This window comes from Oncorhynchus mykiss, chromosome 10 (genome assembly GCF_013265735.2).
Source record: "Oncorhynchus mykiss isolate Arlee chromosome 10, USDA_OmykA_1.1, whole genome shotgun sequence".
Lineage (NCBI taxonomy): Eukaryota > Metazoa > Chordata > Actinopteri > Salmoniformes > Salmonidae > Oncorhynchus > Oncorhynchus mykiss.
Genome location: NC_048574.1, coordinates 13,237,800 through 13,256,402, shown reverse-complemented (window position 1 = coordinate 13,256,402; position 18,603 = coordinate 13,237,800). Strand labels below are relative to the sequence as shown.

Below are 18,603 nucleotides of genomic sequence, written 5' to 3'. Positions count from 1 at the left end.
ACCTGACATACAGGTGGTGTGTCTGCTGGGCTTGTTGCAGAATAACTTTCTATTGATTTTACATTGCTTTACGTTTGCCTCCAGAGGCTATCACTACAGTATATGGTTGACAACCTACAGTATGCCTGACAAAGGCTGCCTGAAGGGTCCCACTCCCTGTTGAGGCTGATCCAAAACATCACCGGCGGAGAAGAGATACCCGGAGTGGACTTCTAGTCTGACTCAGGAGGCGCACACACCACCCACCACTTCCGAGTATATTACTCGCTAATGTTCAGTCTCTAGATAATACAGTTCATTAGCTGAGGGTGAGGATTACCTTCCAGAGAGACATCAAAGATTGTAACACACTCTGTTTCACAGAAACATGGCTCTCTCAGGATATACTGTCTACGTCCATACAGCCCGTTTGGTTCTCAGTTCATCGCAGACAGGAATAAATATCTCTACGGGAAGTACAAGGGCGGGGGTGTATGTTTCATGATTAACTACTCATGGTTTGATTGTGATAACATACAGGAACTCAAGTCCTTTTGTTCACCCGACCAAGAACACCTCACAATCAAATAGCGACCATATTACCACCCAAGAGAATTCTCTTTGGTTATAGTCACAGCCGTGTATATTCCCCCTCAAGCTGATACCACAACGGCCCTCAAAGAACTTCACTGGACTTTATGCAAACTGGAAACCACACATCCTGAGGCAGTATTTATTGTAGCTGGGGATTTTAACAAAGCATATTTGATGAAAACTCTGCCGAAGTTCTATCAACACCTCAACTGTAGTACTCACGCTGCTAAAACATTCAACCACTGCTACTCCAACTTCCGGGATGCCTACAAGGCCCTCCCCCGCAATCCATTCAGCAAATCTCCATTTTGCTCCTCCCTTCCTATAGGCAGAAATTGAAACAGGAAGTACCCGTGCTAAGGACTATTCAATGCTGGTCTGACCAACTGGAATCCACGCTTCAAGATTGTTTTTACCCGGACTGGAATATGTTCGGGGTAACCTCCGAGAATAACATTGACGAATATACTGATATGGTAACTGAGTTAATAAGGAAGTGTATAGGAGATGTTGTAGCCAAGTCGCAAACCCCAACGTCTTGCTTCCGGACAAGCTAAAATCCATCTTTGCCCGCTCTGCGGATAACACAGTGCCATCGGCGCGGCCTGCTACCATGACTGTGGGCTCTACTTATCCATGGCCGACGTGAGTAAGACATTTAAGCCAGTTAACCCTGCTGGCCCAGACGGCATCTCCAGCCGCGTCCTCAGTACATGCGCAGACCAGCTAGCTGGTGTGTTTACGGACACATTCAATCTCTCCCTATCCAAGTCCGCTGTCCCCACATGCTTCAAGATGACCACCATTGTTCCTGTACCCAAGAAAGCAAAGGTAACTGAACTAAATGACTATCACCCCGTAGCACTCACTTCTGTCATCATGAAGTGCTTTGAGAGACTAGTCAAGGATCATATCACCTCTACCTTACATGATACCCTAGACCCACTTCAATTTGCTTACTGCCCCAATAGATCCACAGACGATACAATCACCATTGCACTGCACACTGCCCTATCCCATTTGGACAAGAGGAATACCTATGTAAGACTGCTGTTCACTGACTATAGCTCGGCATTCAATACCATAGTACCCTCCAAAGTAGGAAATAACACCTCTACTTCACTGATCCTCAACACTGGGGACCCACAAGGGTGCGTGCTCAGCCCCCTTCTGTACTCCCTGTTCACCCATGACTGCGTGACCACGGACGCCTCCAACTCAAAGATCAAGTTTGCAGATGACACAAAAGTAGAAGGCTTGATTACCAACAACAACAAGACAGCCTACAGGGAAAGGTGAGGGCTCAGAGTATGGTGCCAGGACAATCAGCTCTCACTCAACAAAACAAAGTAGATGATCGTGGACTTCAGGAAGCAGCAGAGGGACCACCCCCATATCCACATCGACGGGACCACAGTGGAGAAGGTGGAAAGCTTCAAGTTCCTCAGCGTACACATCACTGACAAACATACAGTGTGGTGAAGAAGGCGCAACAGCGCCTTTTCAACCTCAGGAGGCTGAAGAAATTTGGCTTGGCACCTAAAACCTTTACAAACTTTTACAGATGCACAATTGAGAGCATCCTGTCGGGCTATATCACCGCCTGGTACGGCAACTGCACCGCCCGCAACCGCAGGGCTCTCCAGAGGGGGGTGCGGTCTGCCCAACTCATCACCGGGGGCAAACTACCTGCCCTCCAGGACACCTACAGATCAAATCAAATCAAATGTATTTATATAGCCCTTCTTACATCAGCTGATATATCAGTGCTGTACAGAAACCCAGCCTAAAACCCCAAACAGAAAGCAATGTAGTTGTAGAAGCATGGTGGCTAGGAAAAACTCCATAGAAAGGCCAAAACCTAGGAAGAAACCTAGAGAGGAACCAGGCTATGAGGGGATGGTCAGTCCTCTTCTGGCTGTGCCGGGTGGAGATTAACAGAACATGGCCAAGATGTTCAAATGTTCATAAATGACCAGCATGGTCAAATAATAATAATCACAGTAGTTGTAGTAGTAGTAGTACTACCAGTAGTAGTAGTACAGCACCCGATGTAACAGGAAGAACAACAACCACCCAAGCCACTGCCTGTTCACCCGGCTATCATCCAGAATGCGAGGTCAGTAAAGGTGCATCAAAGCTGCAACCGAGCGGCAGAAAAACAGCTTCTATCTCAAGGCCATCAGACTGTTAAATAGCCATCACTAGCACATTAGAGGCTGTTGCCTATATACACAGACTTGAAATCACTGAACACTAAATAAATGGAACATTAGTCACTTTAATAATGTTTACATATTTTGCATTACTGATATAATTTGTATATACTGTATTTTATTCTATTCTACTGTATTTTACTCTATGCCGCTCTGATATTGCTCGTCCATATATTTATATATTCTTAATTCCATTCCTTTACTTAGATTTGTGTGTATTGTTGTGAAATTGTTAGATATTACTTGTTAGATATTACTGCACTGTTGGAGCTAGAAACACAAGCATTTTGTCATACCATAACACTTGCTAAACATGTGTATGTGACCAATAACATTTCATTTTATTTTATTTTTTGTTTGCCTCCAGAGGCTATCACTACAGAATTTGATTGACAACCTACAGTATGCCTGACAAAGGCTGCCTGAAGGGTCCCACTACCTGTTATCATTAGCAAGATATCTGTCGGGGAAATACTCAACAGAAAGAATACTTGTTCTGGGTCTAACTTTGTGGCATCAGCGTTCTCATGCATTATTAGGGTTATGACTATCTCTAAATGTATGAAGAGAGGGCTTCTTTGCCTGCCTAGGAGAGCACTACATTTTTTCTTATCTAGGCTTTATTTGAAATAAACCCAGCAGACTGCTGTATGGCAGCATTGCTTGAACACGCTCATATATATTATTATATCATATATTGGGTCCTTTGGGATTGGGATGTATTTTGGTTAGGTTGTATTATTACTACAATGGCAGGTGAGGGGGACCGTTAGAGCTGACATCAAGAAGGACCCACGGTATAAGGAGCTGAGGAAAAGCTAAACAGAAGGTGCAAGAGGAAGAGAATGTGAATGCATTACAGAGTGGGTATAAAACCGCCTCCGGCACACTTCTCCAGTGAATAGTTCACAGTTAGTTTTGACGTTCCCGTTAGTTAAAGATTTTCAGTGAGTTTAGTGTGCGACGCACAGCATATAGAGATGCAGGCAGGGTTTCCTCAAGGACTAATGAAACAGTGGGGGTGTTAAGGTTACAGTCTGGTTAATAAAGCAACAAGGGCATTTGTTGGTCTTCACCACAACATTGGCGGAGGGGGTGGGGGGGTATTTGATAAATGCCAACCATTTCTGCTGATGTGTGCTTCTCCATGTAACCTGAGGGTCAGCCCTTACTGGTCTCAGCAGGCTGCTGTATAAAATGGTAATCCCCATCCTCAATGCCTAAGCAGTGCAGTCACAGCCCATATAGAAAGGGATGAGCTGTAACTACTATACATTCTTTATGCATCAGAAAACATTGGGTTTACCAGTTCATAGGGACACATGAGCTTCATAAGGTACAGGACAAGCTGTAATTGTTTGACTCACTCTGTGTAATTGTACTGCTCCCATTCAATAAAGTTATTTCCCCGAACCCCTACATACACTGCCACTGTCCTATTGCCTGCTTGCATAACAAATTCATGAAAATAAAAATAATGTAGATTATGAATAAATAATTCAATAAACATTTTTTTTTAATAAGTCATGAGCATGCTCCATTTCTGAGAAGGGGGTGGCCTCCATTTTGCCTGTGGGGCCTGTGCCAGTTCGGCTAAAGCAGGAACATCCCACATCCATTCCGGAACCACCACAGGGTCACCCTTTGCCTCTCTCTCGCAACCCTACATTATTCTTCCACCTTAATAAGAACCTCGCTCTCCCCCTATGGGGGTAATGTCCTGGAAACGGCATGCATGTGCCAGATTGTCAGAGGAGCCCCAATGTCAGAGCATCTAACTGACCTATAAATGGATGCAATTTACCAGCCAGGCCCTTAGTCAGCCCCATGGTCCCTGCACTGCACAGCGAGGGCCTCGAGCTCAGCTTGGGCCATTACAGAAAACCAGATAGACTGATGTAACACGGCATTTTCTGGAAAACGACATGACATCCTACTCAGAAACTGGCCAAGGATTACCTTGTAACAGAAGCACTTTTTTTGTCTACTCTGCAACCTTTGTATCTGTACTTAGCTATAACGATGAGTAAATGGGAGAGAGAAGCTTAATATAGGGGCCAGTTGGTGCATAAGACATCACCTGTAGAGAAGACGACATTCTTAGAGATGAGTTTGTGGTCCACGATGGAGAACTGTGGTAGTTCTATTCTCTCCACCCCCGTCACAGCGTTATGACCTCCTCGCCAGTAGAACTCTATGTCATCAGTGGTGTACCCATCTGAGGACGAGAGAGGAGGCAGGGCATTTTATGGAGAACACAAGGGCACACAGCCAGTCAGAAATATAATGAACGTGTATGTGTCTCCAAGGATTATTCAATTCAACATATACAATTGTGGGCAAATAATCATCATATAAGGCACACAAAGACTGTTGATTAAATCAGAAGCATTGTAAATACTGTAGCGTCAACCTAACATGTCTGCCACACGGAATAGACAGAATAGAGAAGATTTAAACAAAACAACCACAATATGAAGTCAACTTTTGACCACAATGAGATTTTTTTTTTTTTTAACTGAGCATAAATACAGAAATAAAACAATGTTATTTTCTATGCCTCAGTGCTTACTCAATTAAAACTCATACAGAAATTAGCAGCCAGCAGACTCTTTACCTTTATTTAACTTGGCAAGTCAGTTAAGAACAAACTCTAATTTTCAATAACTGCCTAGGAACAGTGGGTTACTGCCTGTTCAGGGGCAGAACAACAGACTTGTACCATGTCAGCTCGGGGGTTTGAACTTGCAACCTTCCGGTTACTAGTCCAACGCGCTAACCACTAGGCTACCCTGCCGCCCGGGTGAGCTATTGAGCTTATAAATTTCCAATTATTTGTTTTTCTCCATCAGAGAATGAAACTGGTCCTTGCATAATCCACTTCATAATCTAGTGGTCAATTCGGCTGACTCCAGGGAACTGTGTGCATGCATTATAACAGAGACAAGAAAAAGAGATGGAGGGTTCTGCAACACTCCAAATCGCAGGTTAATGAATGAGAAATAAATAAGGTGTTTCTCTCTTGTCTCTCTCCTAATCAAACAAAACGCTTCCTCCTCATAATGACTGGTAATCAAAATGTGCGTGTGTGTGTTTATGAATTTGTGTGTGTGTATTTGTGTGACTGTGTGTCTGCATGCCTGCATGTGTGTATGTTTGTGTGCATGCATGTGTGTGTATCTATTCATGTGTGTGTATCTATTCACATGAATATGTATGTGTGAGAGCATGGTGCGTGTGGTGTGGGCTGAGTGATATTTGACAGGACTATTCAGGAACTCTCATTGATTAGTCCCACGCAGGCCTTCCCTTTTTCTTCCTCTGTCCTCTCACCTCTCACCCTCACCCACTCTACAGAATGGACTCTTGGAAAGCCCTCATAGAGAGAGTATGGTAACATCAAAAGGTTGGGGAATGGATCAATATTTCCCTTTCTCAACGAGTTGAAAGTGTCCGTTGGTACTTAAAGAATATGATGTCAGATCAGCTGTTGTCTGGGGCATTATATCTGATGATAGGACGACATAAATTGTATCTTGGAAAGTCTACACATTCTAGTTATCAGATTCACATTGAACTGTTAGGCTATTTAAATGTTTAAATATAAAACTATTTGTGAAAATATTGTAATTTCAGCCTCTTAAATAAGATAATTGTTTCTTAGTAAAACGTAGGCCCACTCAGTGGCCATGCCCAAGTGAACAGACAGTGGTTGAGAACTATGAAACACGCCCTTCTCTCCCTCAGTACAAAATCCCTTTGACAGAAGTCAAACTTAGTTCCCGATGACGTGAGGACTGGTGTCCATACGTTTAAAAGTGCTCATTTCAACTACAACCAAACGAAATTAACATTGAGTTCCAGAAATGTTAGGACTGCTGTCCTAACATTTAAAAGGGCAAATTTCAACGTGGAGGTGACGATCACCACACTGAAATGGTGAACTTCGACTAGACCAGCCAGAATACAGCACGAGCTGATTATGTCAACTTGGTATGAACTTTGAACTATTATTCACTAAAGAAGTGATACATCCTAGACGTCGACTTATCAGCTGCAGCTGTAAACGTACGTGGCCTAGGAAAGGACCATCTATCAAAGTTCAGCTCAGAGTAAATATATATATCTTGCATTTTCCTTTTCTGAATGGGCAGTTATTAGAATGCATAACATTCTGTATTTACGGTAGCATAGCTTCTCAAGGTCTGATAGACCCAATCCCTTTGTCCCTCAGTCTTCCCACTCTTTCATTCAAACCCAACCCCCTTCCTTTGTGGAAGGGTTAGCCTACTAGGGGCTTTTCATGACATGATTAGTAATCGATGTGTGATCTATCCTGTGTACATATATGTTATCCTGTGTGATTATTTAGGTATTTAGTAAATAAATAATTAAGCCAATTTGTGTGTTGCTGATTCAATTTATTATCAAGGGTTCGTGTAGATAACCAAGTACTTACGACAATCAGAATGAGACTGATTGAGGTGACGATTAATAATGGACTACTATTGATATAAAAGATCTTCAGATCTTTAAGAGAGTGGATTTGGGAGATAACCTCTCTATTAATGGTTTAATTGTTACATTATTTAATTCAATCACGAAATCAATTAAACGTTAGGTCATGGATTTGATAGAATAGCATGTCAAATAATTTAATCATAGTCAGACACGACATCATGATGGTACAGTATGTGTTTCATTGAAGCTATTTCGAAGAGGCTGTTAAGAGCTATTTGTTTTTTGTGATAGATCGTTAAGTTAGGTAATACAGTATATACAAGTCAATATGCAGTTTGCAATTCTGAAATCAAAGTTCATTTGCAATAACCAACGCGTTATTATTATAGAGCCTACACAATAAACATCCTTCCAACCCCTGCTATAGAGATGGCGATATCAAGTCGCTGCTTGGTTGGTTGGGCTTCTCTGATCCACTTAACTCTATTGAGCCCGACTTTGCAAATTATATTTTGCCTCCATTTGCTGTCATAGCTTTTTCATCACTGCATTTGGCTTGATTGGATCCCCTTGCAGAATCAGTGATGCACAAGAACTGGAAGGAAGGAGGGAGAGAGGAGAAAGTGAGAAGAGGACTGAGGAGAAAACGCCCTGCCTTTCTACATAGGCTGGGTCTCCCTTGTCCCTGGTTGACTTTAATTTGAACTCTTAAGGCAGGGATGGGCAACTCCAGTCCTCGAGGGCCTGATTGGTGTCACACTTCTTCCCTATCCCTACCAAACACAGCTGATTAATCAAATTACATTCTAAAGATCATCATTCTGAAGATCATGATTAGGTGATTATTGGAGTCAGGTGTGTTAGCTGGGGCAAAACTGTGACACCAATCAGGCCCTCGAGGACTGGAATTGCCCACCCCTGTCTTAAAGGATAGATGGCTATGCTAAGCTAACACAAAGTATCTTCCCATAGACTCACGGGTTTGGGAGCATCAAATGTATCTTGATAACATTGTTAGAGGTAGCATAATAGGCCCATCTGACTAGAGGCATTTTATAAAGCTAATAAAATAAATTCTGAATTGATTTTGTTTTATTTTGCTAAGGGAGACCTTTTAAGGAGTGTGGTGGGAGACTTCACTCATCATAATATACTGTAACGTGACTTCAAACAACATTTGGGCTGAAACCAGACATTCAAATATGTCTCTGACTGGAGCTGACTGGATTAGAATTGAACAACACAATCTCACACTAAATATGTACAGAAAGTGTTTCAACAGACATTGTGCGTTTTTGTGTGGCTTAACTCATGTGAAAATACACACATTTTTCTCCTACTTAAATCTTAGGAAAATACACATTTTTGTGTGACTTCATTCATAGGAAAAGTCATTTTTGGGGGGCAAACTTCGGAACAATCATTTGAAAGTTATTGGAGCAATGCATGATGGACAATGGTGTTCTACACTGCCTTTTTTGTGTCCCATATTTATCTACAGTGCCTTGCGAAAGTATTCGGCCCCCTTGAACTTTGCGACCTTTTGCCACATTTCAGGCTTCAAACATAAAGATATAAAACTGTATTTTTTTGTGAAGAATCAACAACAAGTGGGACACAATCATGAAGTGGAACGACATTTATTGGATATTTCAAACTTTTTTAACAAATCAAAAACTGAAAAATTGGGCGTGCAAAATTATTCAGCCCCTTTACTTTCAGTGCAGCAAACTCTCTCCAGAAGTTCAGTGAGGATCTCTGAATGATCCAATGTTGACCTAAATTACTAATGATGATAAATACAATCCACCTGTGTGGAATCAAGTCTCCGTATAAATGCACCTGCACTGTGATAGTCTCAGAGGTCCGCTAAAAGCGCAGAGAGCATCATGAAGAACAAGGAACACACCAGGCAGGTCCGAGATACTGTTGTGAAGAAGTTTAAAGCCGGATTTGGATACAAAAAGATTTCCCAAGCTTTAAACATCCCAAGGAGCACTGCGCAAGCGATACTATTAAAATGGAAGGAGTATCAGACCACTGCAAATCTACCAAGACCTGGCCGTCCCTCTAAACTTTCAGCTCATACAAGGAGAAGACTGATCAGAGATGCAGCCAAGAGGCCCATGATCACTCTGGATGAACTGCAGAGATCTACAGCTGAGGTGGGAGACTCTGTCCATAGGACAACAATCAGTCGTATATTGCACAAATCTGGCCTTTATGGAAGAGTGGCAAGAAGAAAGCCATTTCTTAAAGATATCCATAAAAAAGTGTCGTTTAAAGTTTGCCACAAGCCACCTGGGAGACACACCAAACATGTGGAAGAAGGTGCTCTGGTCAGATGAAACCAAAATTGAACTTTTTGGCAACAATGCAAAACGTTATGTTTGGCGTAAAAGCAACACAGCTGAACACACCATCCCCACTGTCAAACATGGTGGTGGCAGCATCATGGTTTTGGCCTGCTTTTCTTCAGCAGGGACAGGGAAGATGGTTAAAATTGATGGGAAGATGGATGGAGCCAAATACAGGACCATTCTGGAAGAAAACCTGATGGAGTCTGCAAAAGACCTGAGACTGGGACGGAGATTTGTCTTCCAACAAGACAATGATCCAAAACATAAAGCAAATTCTACAATGGAATGGTTCAAAAATAAACATATCCAGGTGTTAGAATGGCCAAGTCAAAGTCCAGACCTGAATCCAATCGAGAATCTGTGGAAAAACTGAAAACTGCTGTTCACAAATGCTCTCCATCCAACCTCACTGAGCTCGAGCTGTTTTGCAAGGAGGAATGGGAAAAAATGTCAGTCTCTCGATGTGCAAAACTGATAGAGACATACCCCTGATTTGTTAAAAAGGTTTGAAATATCCAATAAATGTCGTTCCACTTCATGATTGTGTCCCACTTGTTGTTGATTCTTCACAAAAAAAATACAGTTTTATATCTTTATGTTTGAAGCCTGAAATGTGGCAAAAGGTCGCAAAGTTCAAGGGGGCCGAATACTTTCGCAAGGCACTGTATATAAAAACAAAAACATGTTAACATCACAATACTGTTAATCAACCAGGTTGTCACCGAAATACTTATAATATAATAGTATCCTTCATTTTTTAACGTTTTTTATTAATGCCAATGCTCTCCTATGCTTGTTTTTCCTCAATATTTTGGGATACTGGTGCAATGTCGGATTTTATGAGGGTTGCCAGATTGGAGTTAAAAGCCATATTTGTCTGTACGTTACGTTGGTATAAATGATTCGGAAGACAGGTGCAGGAATGCGTGATAGGGCTTTTTATTCAGCCCCAAATTATGGTGTGCTGTGTAAAGGCACAGGGATGAAGACCAAACAAACCCCATAACAAAAACAAAGGGTTGAAACCCAAACAAAAGAGCGAGGAGTACCTCGAATAAATAACACAAGTGCACAATGATTAACACATGGGACGAGACCCGCAATCATCTGCGCAATCCACAAAGGCATGAAAGCCCAAAATATACAGCACAGGTACTCATACGCACCAACGGATATAGTAACATTCCTGCTTACAAGCAAAAATTACAGCAGGAAGCACCAGTGACTCGGTCTATAAAAAAGTGGTCAGATGAAGCAGATGCTAAACTACAGGAATGTTTTACTATCACAGACTGGAACATGTTCCGGGATTCTACCGATGGCATTGAGGAGTACACCACATCAGTCACTGGCTTTATCAATAAGTGCATCGAGGACTTCGTCCCCACAGTGACTGTACTAGAGGTCGACCGATTAATCAGAATGGCCGATTAATTAGGGCCGATTTCAAGTTTTCTTAACAATCGAAAATTTGTATTTTTGGGCGCCGATGTTGCCAATTTTTTTATACCTTTATTTAACTAGGCAAGTCAGTTAGGAACACATTCTTATTTTCAATGACGGCCCAGGAATTGTGGGTTAACTGCCTTGTTCAGCGGCAGAATGACATATTTTCACCTTGTCAGCTGTGGTGATCCAATCTTGCAGCCTTACAGTTAACTAGTCCAACGCTCTAACCACCTGCCTCTCATTGCACTCCACGAGGAGCCTGCCTGTTAAGCGAATGCAGTAGAAGCCAAGGTAAGTTGCTAGCTAGCATTAAACTTATCTCATAAAAAAACAATCAATCATAATCACTAGTTATAACTACACATGGTTGATGATATTACTCGTTCATCTAGCGTGTTCTGCGTTGCATTAAATCGATGCAACGCTGGGGGATGATTTAATGAAAGCGCATTTGTGAAAAAAGCACAATCGTTGGACGACTGTTTTTATTTATTTATTTTTTATTTATTTATTTATTTTACCTTTATTTAACCAGGTAGGCAAGTTGAGAACAAGTTCTCATTTACAATTGCGACCTGGCCAAGATAAAGCAAAGCAGTTCGACAGATACAACGACACAGAGTTACACATGGAGTAAAACAAACATTCAGTCAATAATACAGTATAAACAAGTCTATATACAATGTGAGCAAATGAGGTGAGAAGGGAGGTAAAGGCAAAAAAGGCCATGGTGGCAAGGTAAATACAATATAGCAAGTAAAACACTGGAATGGTAGTTTTGCAATGGAAGAATGTGCAAAGTAGAATTAAAAATAATGGGGTGCAAAGGAGCAAAATAAATAAATAAATTAAATACAGTTGGGAAAGAGGTAGTTGTTTGGGCTAAATTATAGGTGGGCTATGTACAGGTGCAGTAATCTGTGAGCTGCTCTGACAGTTGGTGCTTAAAGCTAGTGAGGGAGATAAGTGTTTCCAGTTTCAGAGATTTTTGTAGTTCGTTCCAGTCATTGGCAGCAGAGAACTGGAAAGAGAGGCGGCCAAAGAAAGAATTGGTTTTGGGGGTGACTAGAGAGATATACCTGCTGGAGCGTGTGCTACAGGTGGGAGATGCTATGATGACCAGCGAGCTGAGATAAGGGGGGACTTTACCTAGCAGGGTCTTGTAGATGACATGGAGCCAGTGGGTTTGGCGACGAGTATGAAGCGAGGGCCAGCCAACGAGAGCGTACAGGTCGCAATGGTGGGTAGTATATGGGGCTTTGGTGACAAAACGGATTGCACTGTGATAGACTGCATCCAATTTGTTGAGTAGGGTATTGGAGGCTATTTTGTAAATGACATCGCCAAAGTCAAGGATTGGTAGGATGGTCAGTTTTACAAGGGTATGTTTGGCAGCATGAGTGAAGGATGCTTTGTTGCGAAATAGGAAGCCAATTCTAGATTTAACTTTGGATTGGAGATGTTTGATATGGGTCTGGAAGGAGAGTTTACAGTCTAACCAGACACCTAAGTATTTGTAGTTGTCCACGTATTCTAAGTCAGAGCCGTCCAGAGTAGTGATGTTGGACAGGCGGGTAGGTGCAGGTAGCGATCGGTTGAAGAGCATGCATTTAGTTTTACTTGTATTTAAGAGCAATTGGAGGCCACGGAAGGAGAGTTGTATGGCATTGAAGCTTGCCTGGAGGGTTGTTAACACAGTGTCCAAAGAAGGGCCGGAAGTATACAGAATGGTGTCGTCTGCGTAGAGGTGGATCAGAGACTCACCAGCAGCAAGAGCATACAGCAAGACTGTACTTAACCATAAACACCAATGCCTTTCTTAAAATCAATACACAGAAGTATATATTTTTAAACCTGCATATTTTACTAAAAGAAATCCAGGTTAGCAGGCAATATTAATCAGGTGAAATTGTGTCATTTCTCTTGCGTTCATTGCACGCAGAGTCAGGGTATATGCAACAGTTTGGGCAGCCTGGCTCATTGCGAACTAATTTGCCAGAATTTTACGTAATTATGACATAACATTGAAGGTTGTGCAATGTAACAAGAATATTTAGACTTAGGGATGCCACCCATTAGATAAAATACTGAACGGTTCCGTATTTCACTGAAATAATAAACGTTTTGTTTTCGAAATGATAGTTTCCGGATTCGACCATATTAATGACTAAAGGATCATATTTCTGTGTGTTATTATGTTATAATTAAGTCTATGATTTGATAGAGCAGTCTGACTGAGCGATGGTAGGCAGCATCAGGCTCGTAAGCATTATTTCATTTCCAGCAGCTCTTCGCAAGCACAGCGCTGTTTATGACTTCAAGTCTATCAGCCTAATGGCTGGTGTAACTGATGTCAAATGGCTAGCTAGTTAGCTGGGTGTGCGCTAATACTGTTTCAAACGTCACTCGCTTTTAGATTTGGAGTAGTTATTCCCCTTGGCGGTTTTTGTGGAGCGATGGGTAACGATACTTAGTGTGACTGTTGTCTGTGTTCCTGGCTCGAGCCCAGGTAGGGGCGAGGAGAGGGACGGAAGCTATACTGTTACACTGGCAATACTATAGTTCCCATAAGAACATCCAATAGTCAACGGTATATGAAATACAAATGGTATAGAGAGAAATAGTCCTATAAATAAAATATTAACTACAACCTAAAATCTCAAACCTTGGAATATTGAAGTCTCATGTTAAAAGGAACCACCAACTTTCAAATGTTCTCATGTTATGAGCCAGGAACTCAAACTCAAGCTTTTTTACATGGCACATATTGCACTTTCACTTCTCCAACACGTTGTTTTTGCATTATTTAAAGCTAATTGAACATGTTTCATTATTTATGAGGCTAAATGGATTTTTATTGATGTATTATATTAGGTTAAAATAAGTGTTAATTCAGTATTGTTGTAATTGTCATTATTACAAATAGATAAATAAAAATTGTCCGATTAATCGGTATCTGCTTTTTTGGTCCTCCAATAATCGGTATCGGTAACGGCGTTGAAAAATCATAATCGGTTGACCTCTAGACTGTACGTACATACTACAACCAGAAGTCATGGATTACAGGCAACATTCGCACTGAGCTAAAGGGTAGAGCTGCCGCTTTCATGGTGCGGGAAACTAACCCGGAAGCTTACAAGAAATCCTGCTATGCCCTGCGACGAACCATCAAACAGGCAAAGCTTCAATACTGGGCTAAGATTGAATCATACTACACAACGCTCGTCTTGTGTGGCAGGGCTTGCAAACTATTACAGACTACAAAGGGAAGCACAGCTGCGAGCTGCGCAGTGACACGATACTACCAGACGAGCTAAATAATTTCTGTGCTCGCTTCGAGGCAAGCAACACTGAGGCATGCATGAGAGCATCAGCTGTTCCGGATGACTGTGTGATCACGCTCTCCGTAGCCAATGTGAGTAAGACCTTTAAACAGGTCGACATACACAAGGCTGCGGGGCAAGACGGATTACCAGGATGTGTGCTCCGGGCATGTGCTAACCAACTGGCAGGTGTCTTCACTGACATTTTCAACATGTCCCTGATTGAATCTGTAATACCAACATGTTTCAAGCAGACCACCATAGTCCCTGTGCCCATGAACACAAAGGCAAAATGCCTAAATAACTACAGACCCGTGGCACTCAGATCCGTAGCCATGAAGTGCTTTGAAAGGTTGGTAATGGCTCACATCAACACCATTATCCCAGAAACCCTAGACCCACTCCAATTTGCATACTGCCCAAACAGATCCACAGAAGATGCAATCTCTATTGCACTCCACACTGCCCTTTCCCACCTGGACAAAAGGAACACTCCCCAGGGGTGCGTGCTCAGTCCCCTCCTGTACACCCTGTTCACCCACGACTGCATGGCCAGGCACGACTCCAACACCATCATTAAGTTTGCAGACGACATAACAGTAGGCCTGATCACCGACAACAACGAGACAGCCTATAGGGAGGTCAGAGACCTGGCTGGGTGGTGCCAGAATAACAACCTATCCCTCAACGTAACCAAGACTAAGGAGATGATTGCGGACCATTCTCATCGACGGGGCTGTAGTGGAGCAGGTTGAGAGCTTCAAGTTCCTTGGTGTCCACATCAACAACAAACTAGAATGGTCCAAACACACCAAGACAGTCGTGAAGAGGGCACGAAAAAGCCTATTCCCCCTCAGGAAACTAAAAAGATTTGGCATGGGTCCTGAGATCCTGAGATCCTACAGCTGCAACATTGAGAGCACTGGCTGCGTCACTGCCTGGTAAGGCAATTGCTTGGTCTCTGACTGCAAGGCACTACAGAGGGTAGTGTATACGGCCCAGTACATCACTGGGGCTAAGCTGCCTGCCATCCAGGACCTCTACACCAGGCGGTGTCAGATGAATGCCCTAACAATTGTCAAAGACCCCAGCCACCCCAGTCATAGACTGTTCTCTCTACTACCGCATGGCAAGCGGTACCGAAGTGCCAAGTCTAGGACAAAAAGGCCTCTCAACAGTTTTTACCCCCAAGCCATAAGACTCCTGAACAGGTAATCAAATGGCTACCCGGACTATTTGCATTGTGTGTCCCCCCCAACCACTCTTTTTACTCTGCTGCTACCCTCTGTTTATCATACAAGCATAGCATATTTAACCATATCTACATGTACATACTACCTCAATCAGCTTGACTAACTCGTGTCTGTATGTAGCCTCGCTAATTTTAAAGCCTCTCTACTGCATATAGCCTGTCTTTTTACTGTTGTTTTATTTCTTTACCTACCTATTGTTCACCTAATACCTTTTTTGCACTATTGGTTAGAGCCTGTAAGTAAGTATTTCAGTTTAAGGTCCACATCTGTGGTCACGAATCCTACCGAAGGTGGCTCCCCTTCCCGTTCGGGTGGCGCTCGGCGGTCGTCGTCACCGGCCTACTAGCTGCCACAGATTTTTTTCCTCCCCCTCCTTGTCTGTTTATTGGTTACACCTATTGTTCATTTGGTTATTAGTTGGGCTTTATTAGCCAGCCGGCCCTTGCTCTTTGTGCGGGATTGTTCTATGTGTACTTGTCGTGCACGCATGTTTGTCACGGCTGTTTCGTGTACGTGAGCTGTTTTTTGGATACAGTTTAGTTCCCCACCTGTTCGGTGTATTAAAGACGTGCCTACTCTGAACTCTCTGTCTCCTGTGTCTGACCCCTTCCTCCACTACACTCCGGACATTACACCTGTTGGATTCAGCGCACATGACAAATACACTTTGATTTGAACAATAATCGACAAAACCATAGTGAACAAAGGGCACGTATACAGTTGAAGTCGGAAGTTTACATTCACTTAGGTTGGAGTCATTAAAACTTGTTTTTTAACCACTCCACAAATTTCTGGTTAACAAACTAGTCGAGTCGGTTAGGACATCTACTTTGTGCATGACACAAGTAATTTTCCAACAATTGTTTACAGACATATTATTTAACTTGTATCACAATTCCAGTGCATCAGAAGTTTACATACACTAAGTTGACTGTGCCTTTAAACAGCTTGGGAAATTCCCCAAAATGATGTCATGGCTTTAGAAGCTGCTGATAGGCTAACTGACATCATTTGAGTAAATAGGAGGTGTACCTGTGAATGTATTTCAAGGCCTACCTTCAAAAACAGTGCCTCTTTGCTTGACATCATGGGATTATCAAAAAAAATCAGCCAAGACCTCAGAAATAAATTGTAGACACAAGTCTGGTTCATCCTTTGGAGCAATTTCCAAACGCCTGAAGGTACCACGTTTATCTGTACAAACAATAGTAAGCAAGTATAAACACCATGGGACCACGCAGCCATCATACCGCTCAAGAAGGACACGTGTTCTGTCTCCTAGAGATGAATGTACTTCGGTGCGAAAAGTGCAAATCAATATCCCAGAAAAACAGCAAAGGACCTTGTGAAGATGCTGGAGAAAACAGGTACAAAAGTATCTATATCCACAGTAAAGAAAGAAAGAAGCCAGGAAGAAGCCACTGCTACCAAAACCGCCATAAAAAAGCCAGACTATGTTTTGCAACTGCACATGGGGACAAAGATCATACTTTTTGGAGAAATGTCCTCTGGTCTGATGAAAAAAATAAAATAACTATATAATAACTAAATAACTAAATAACTAATAATAAAATCAATGAAAGTTCCAGAGGGATCCGTGACACTGTATTATTTGTGTGTGTGTGGTATCAATGAAAGTTCCAGAGGGATCCGTGACACTGTATTATGTGTGTGTGTGTGGTATCAATGAAAGTTCCAGAGGGATCCGTGACACTGTATTATGTGTGTGTGTGTGGTATCAATGAAAGTTCCAGAGGGATCCGTGACACTGTATTATGTGTGTGTGTGTGGTATCAATGAAAGTTCCAGAGGGATCCGTGACACTGTATTATGTGTGTGTGTGTGGTATCAATGAAAGTTCCAGAGGGATCCGTGACACTGTATTATGTGTGTGTGTGTGGTATCAATGAAAGTTCCAGAGGGATCCGTGACACTGTATTATGTGTGTGTGTGTGTGGTATCAGACACTGTATTATGTGTGTGTGTGTGTGTGTGTGTGTGTGTGTGTGTGTGTGTGTGTGTGTGTGTGTGTGTGGTATCAATGAAAGTTCCAGAGGGATCCGTGACACTGTATTATGTGTGTGTGTGTGGTATCAATGAAAGTTCCAGAGGGATCCGAGACACTGTATTATGTGTGTGTGTGTGTGGTAACAGACACTGTATGATGTGTGTGTGTGTGTGTGTGTGTGTGTGTGTGTGTGTGTGTGTGTGTGGTATCAATGAAAGTTCCAGAGGGATCCGTGACACTGTATTATTTGTGTGTGTGTGGTATCAATGAAAGCTCCAGAGGGATCCGTGACACTGTATTATTTGTGTGTGTGTGTGTGTGTGTGTGTGTGTGTGTGTGTGTGTGTGTGGTATCAATGAAGGTATTTGATTGGGGAATGGAACACCTATTCACGATGGGAACTTAATTCATCAAAACATGTGGGGAAACAGAAGACCTGTAGAAAAACATCTGTTTGGTTTAAATTTCCCTGGTGCAACTCCATGGTATTTGCCACTATAACGAGTCTGGACTATGACCAATTAATCCATATCAATGCCGTTAAACAGGATTCATTTAAAATAATGAATTATGTTGGCTTACACTTATGGCACTACCAAGGATGTTTCATGATGTTTATTACGGTCGTGTCAATCGTGTAATATACTTAGGCTGTTGTAACAGGGCATATGTCAGCATTGTAGACCTACTGTCTCTGCCCAGAGGCCTACTAGGCTTTCATGACAACAGCTATTAGAGCTCACTTTGTCACGTAGGAGCCCTGGTTTGAGTCCCTGTTGCAGCTTTCACTTTCTTCTGCTACATTGATGGCAGCGTTGGTACCACCTCCAGCTCACGTCTAGTTATGATATCTAGTGGTTGAAAGCATTCTGTTTTTCAACATTGTGCTGGGTGTAGTTACATTGATATATCTAGTGAACAATGGATAAGCAACAATGGATAAGCAACAATGGGTGTGAC

General features: G+C 42.3%; 1 protein-coding gene across 1 annotated transcript in view; it reads right to left on the bottom strand.

Annotated features, from left to right (window-relative positions):
* The window catches only part of LOC110533363 (gamma-aminobutyric acid receptor subunit beta-2), a 92,138-nt gene that overhangs the window by 10,998 nt on the left and 62,537 nt on the right, over positions 1-18,603 (bottom strand). The window contains exon 6 of the mRNA XM_021617491.2: positions 4,870-5,007. Within this exon, the coding sequence (XP_021473166.1) occupies positions 4,870-5,007 (138 nt within the window). The remainder of the gene's footprint in view (positions 1-4,869; positions 5,008-18,603) is intronic.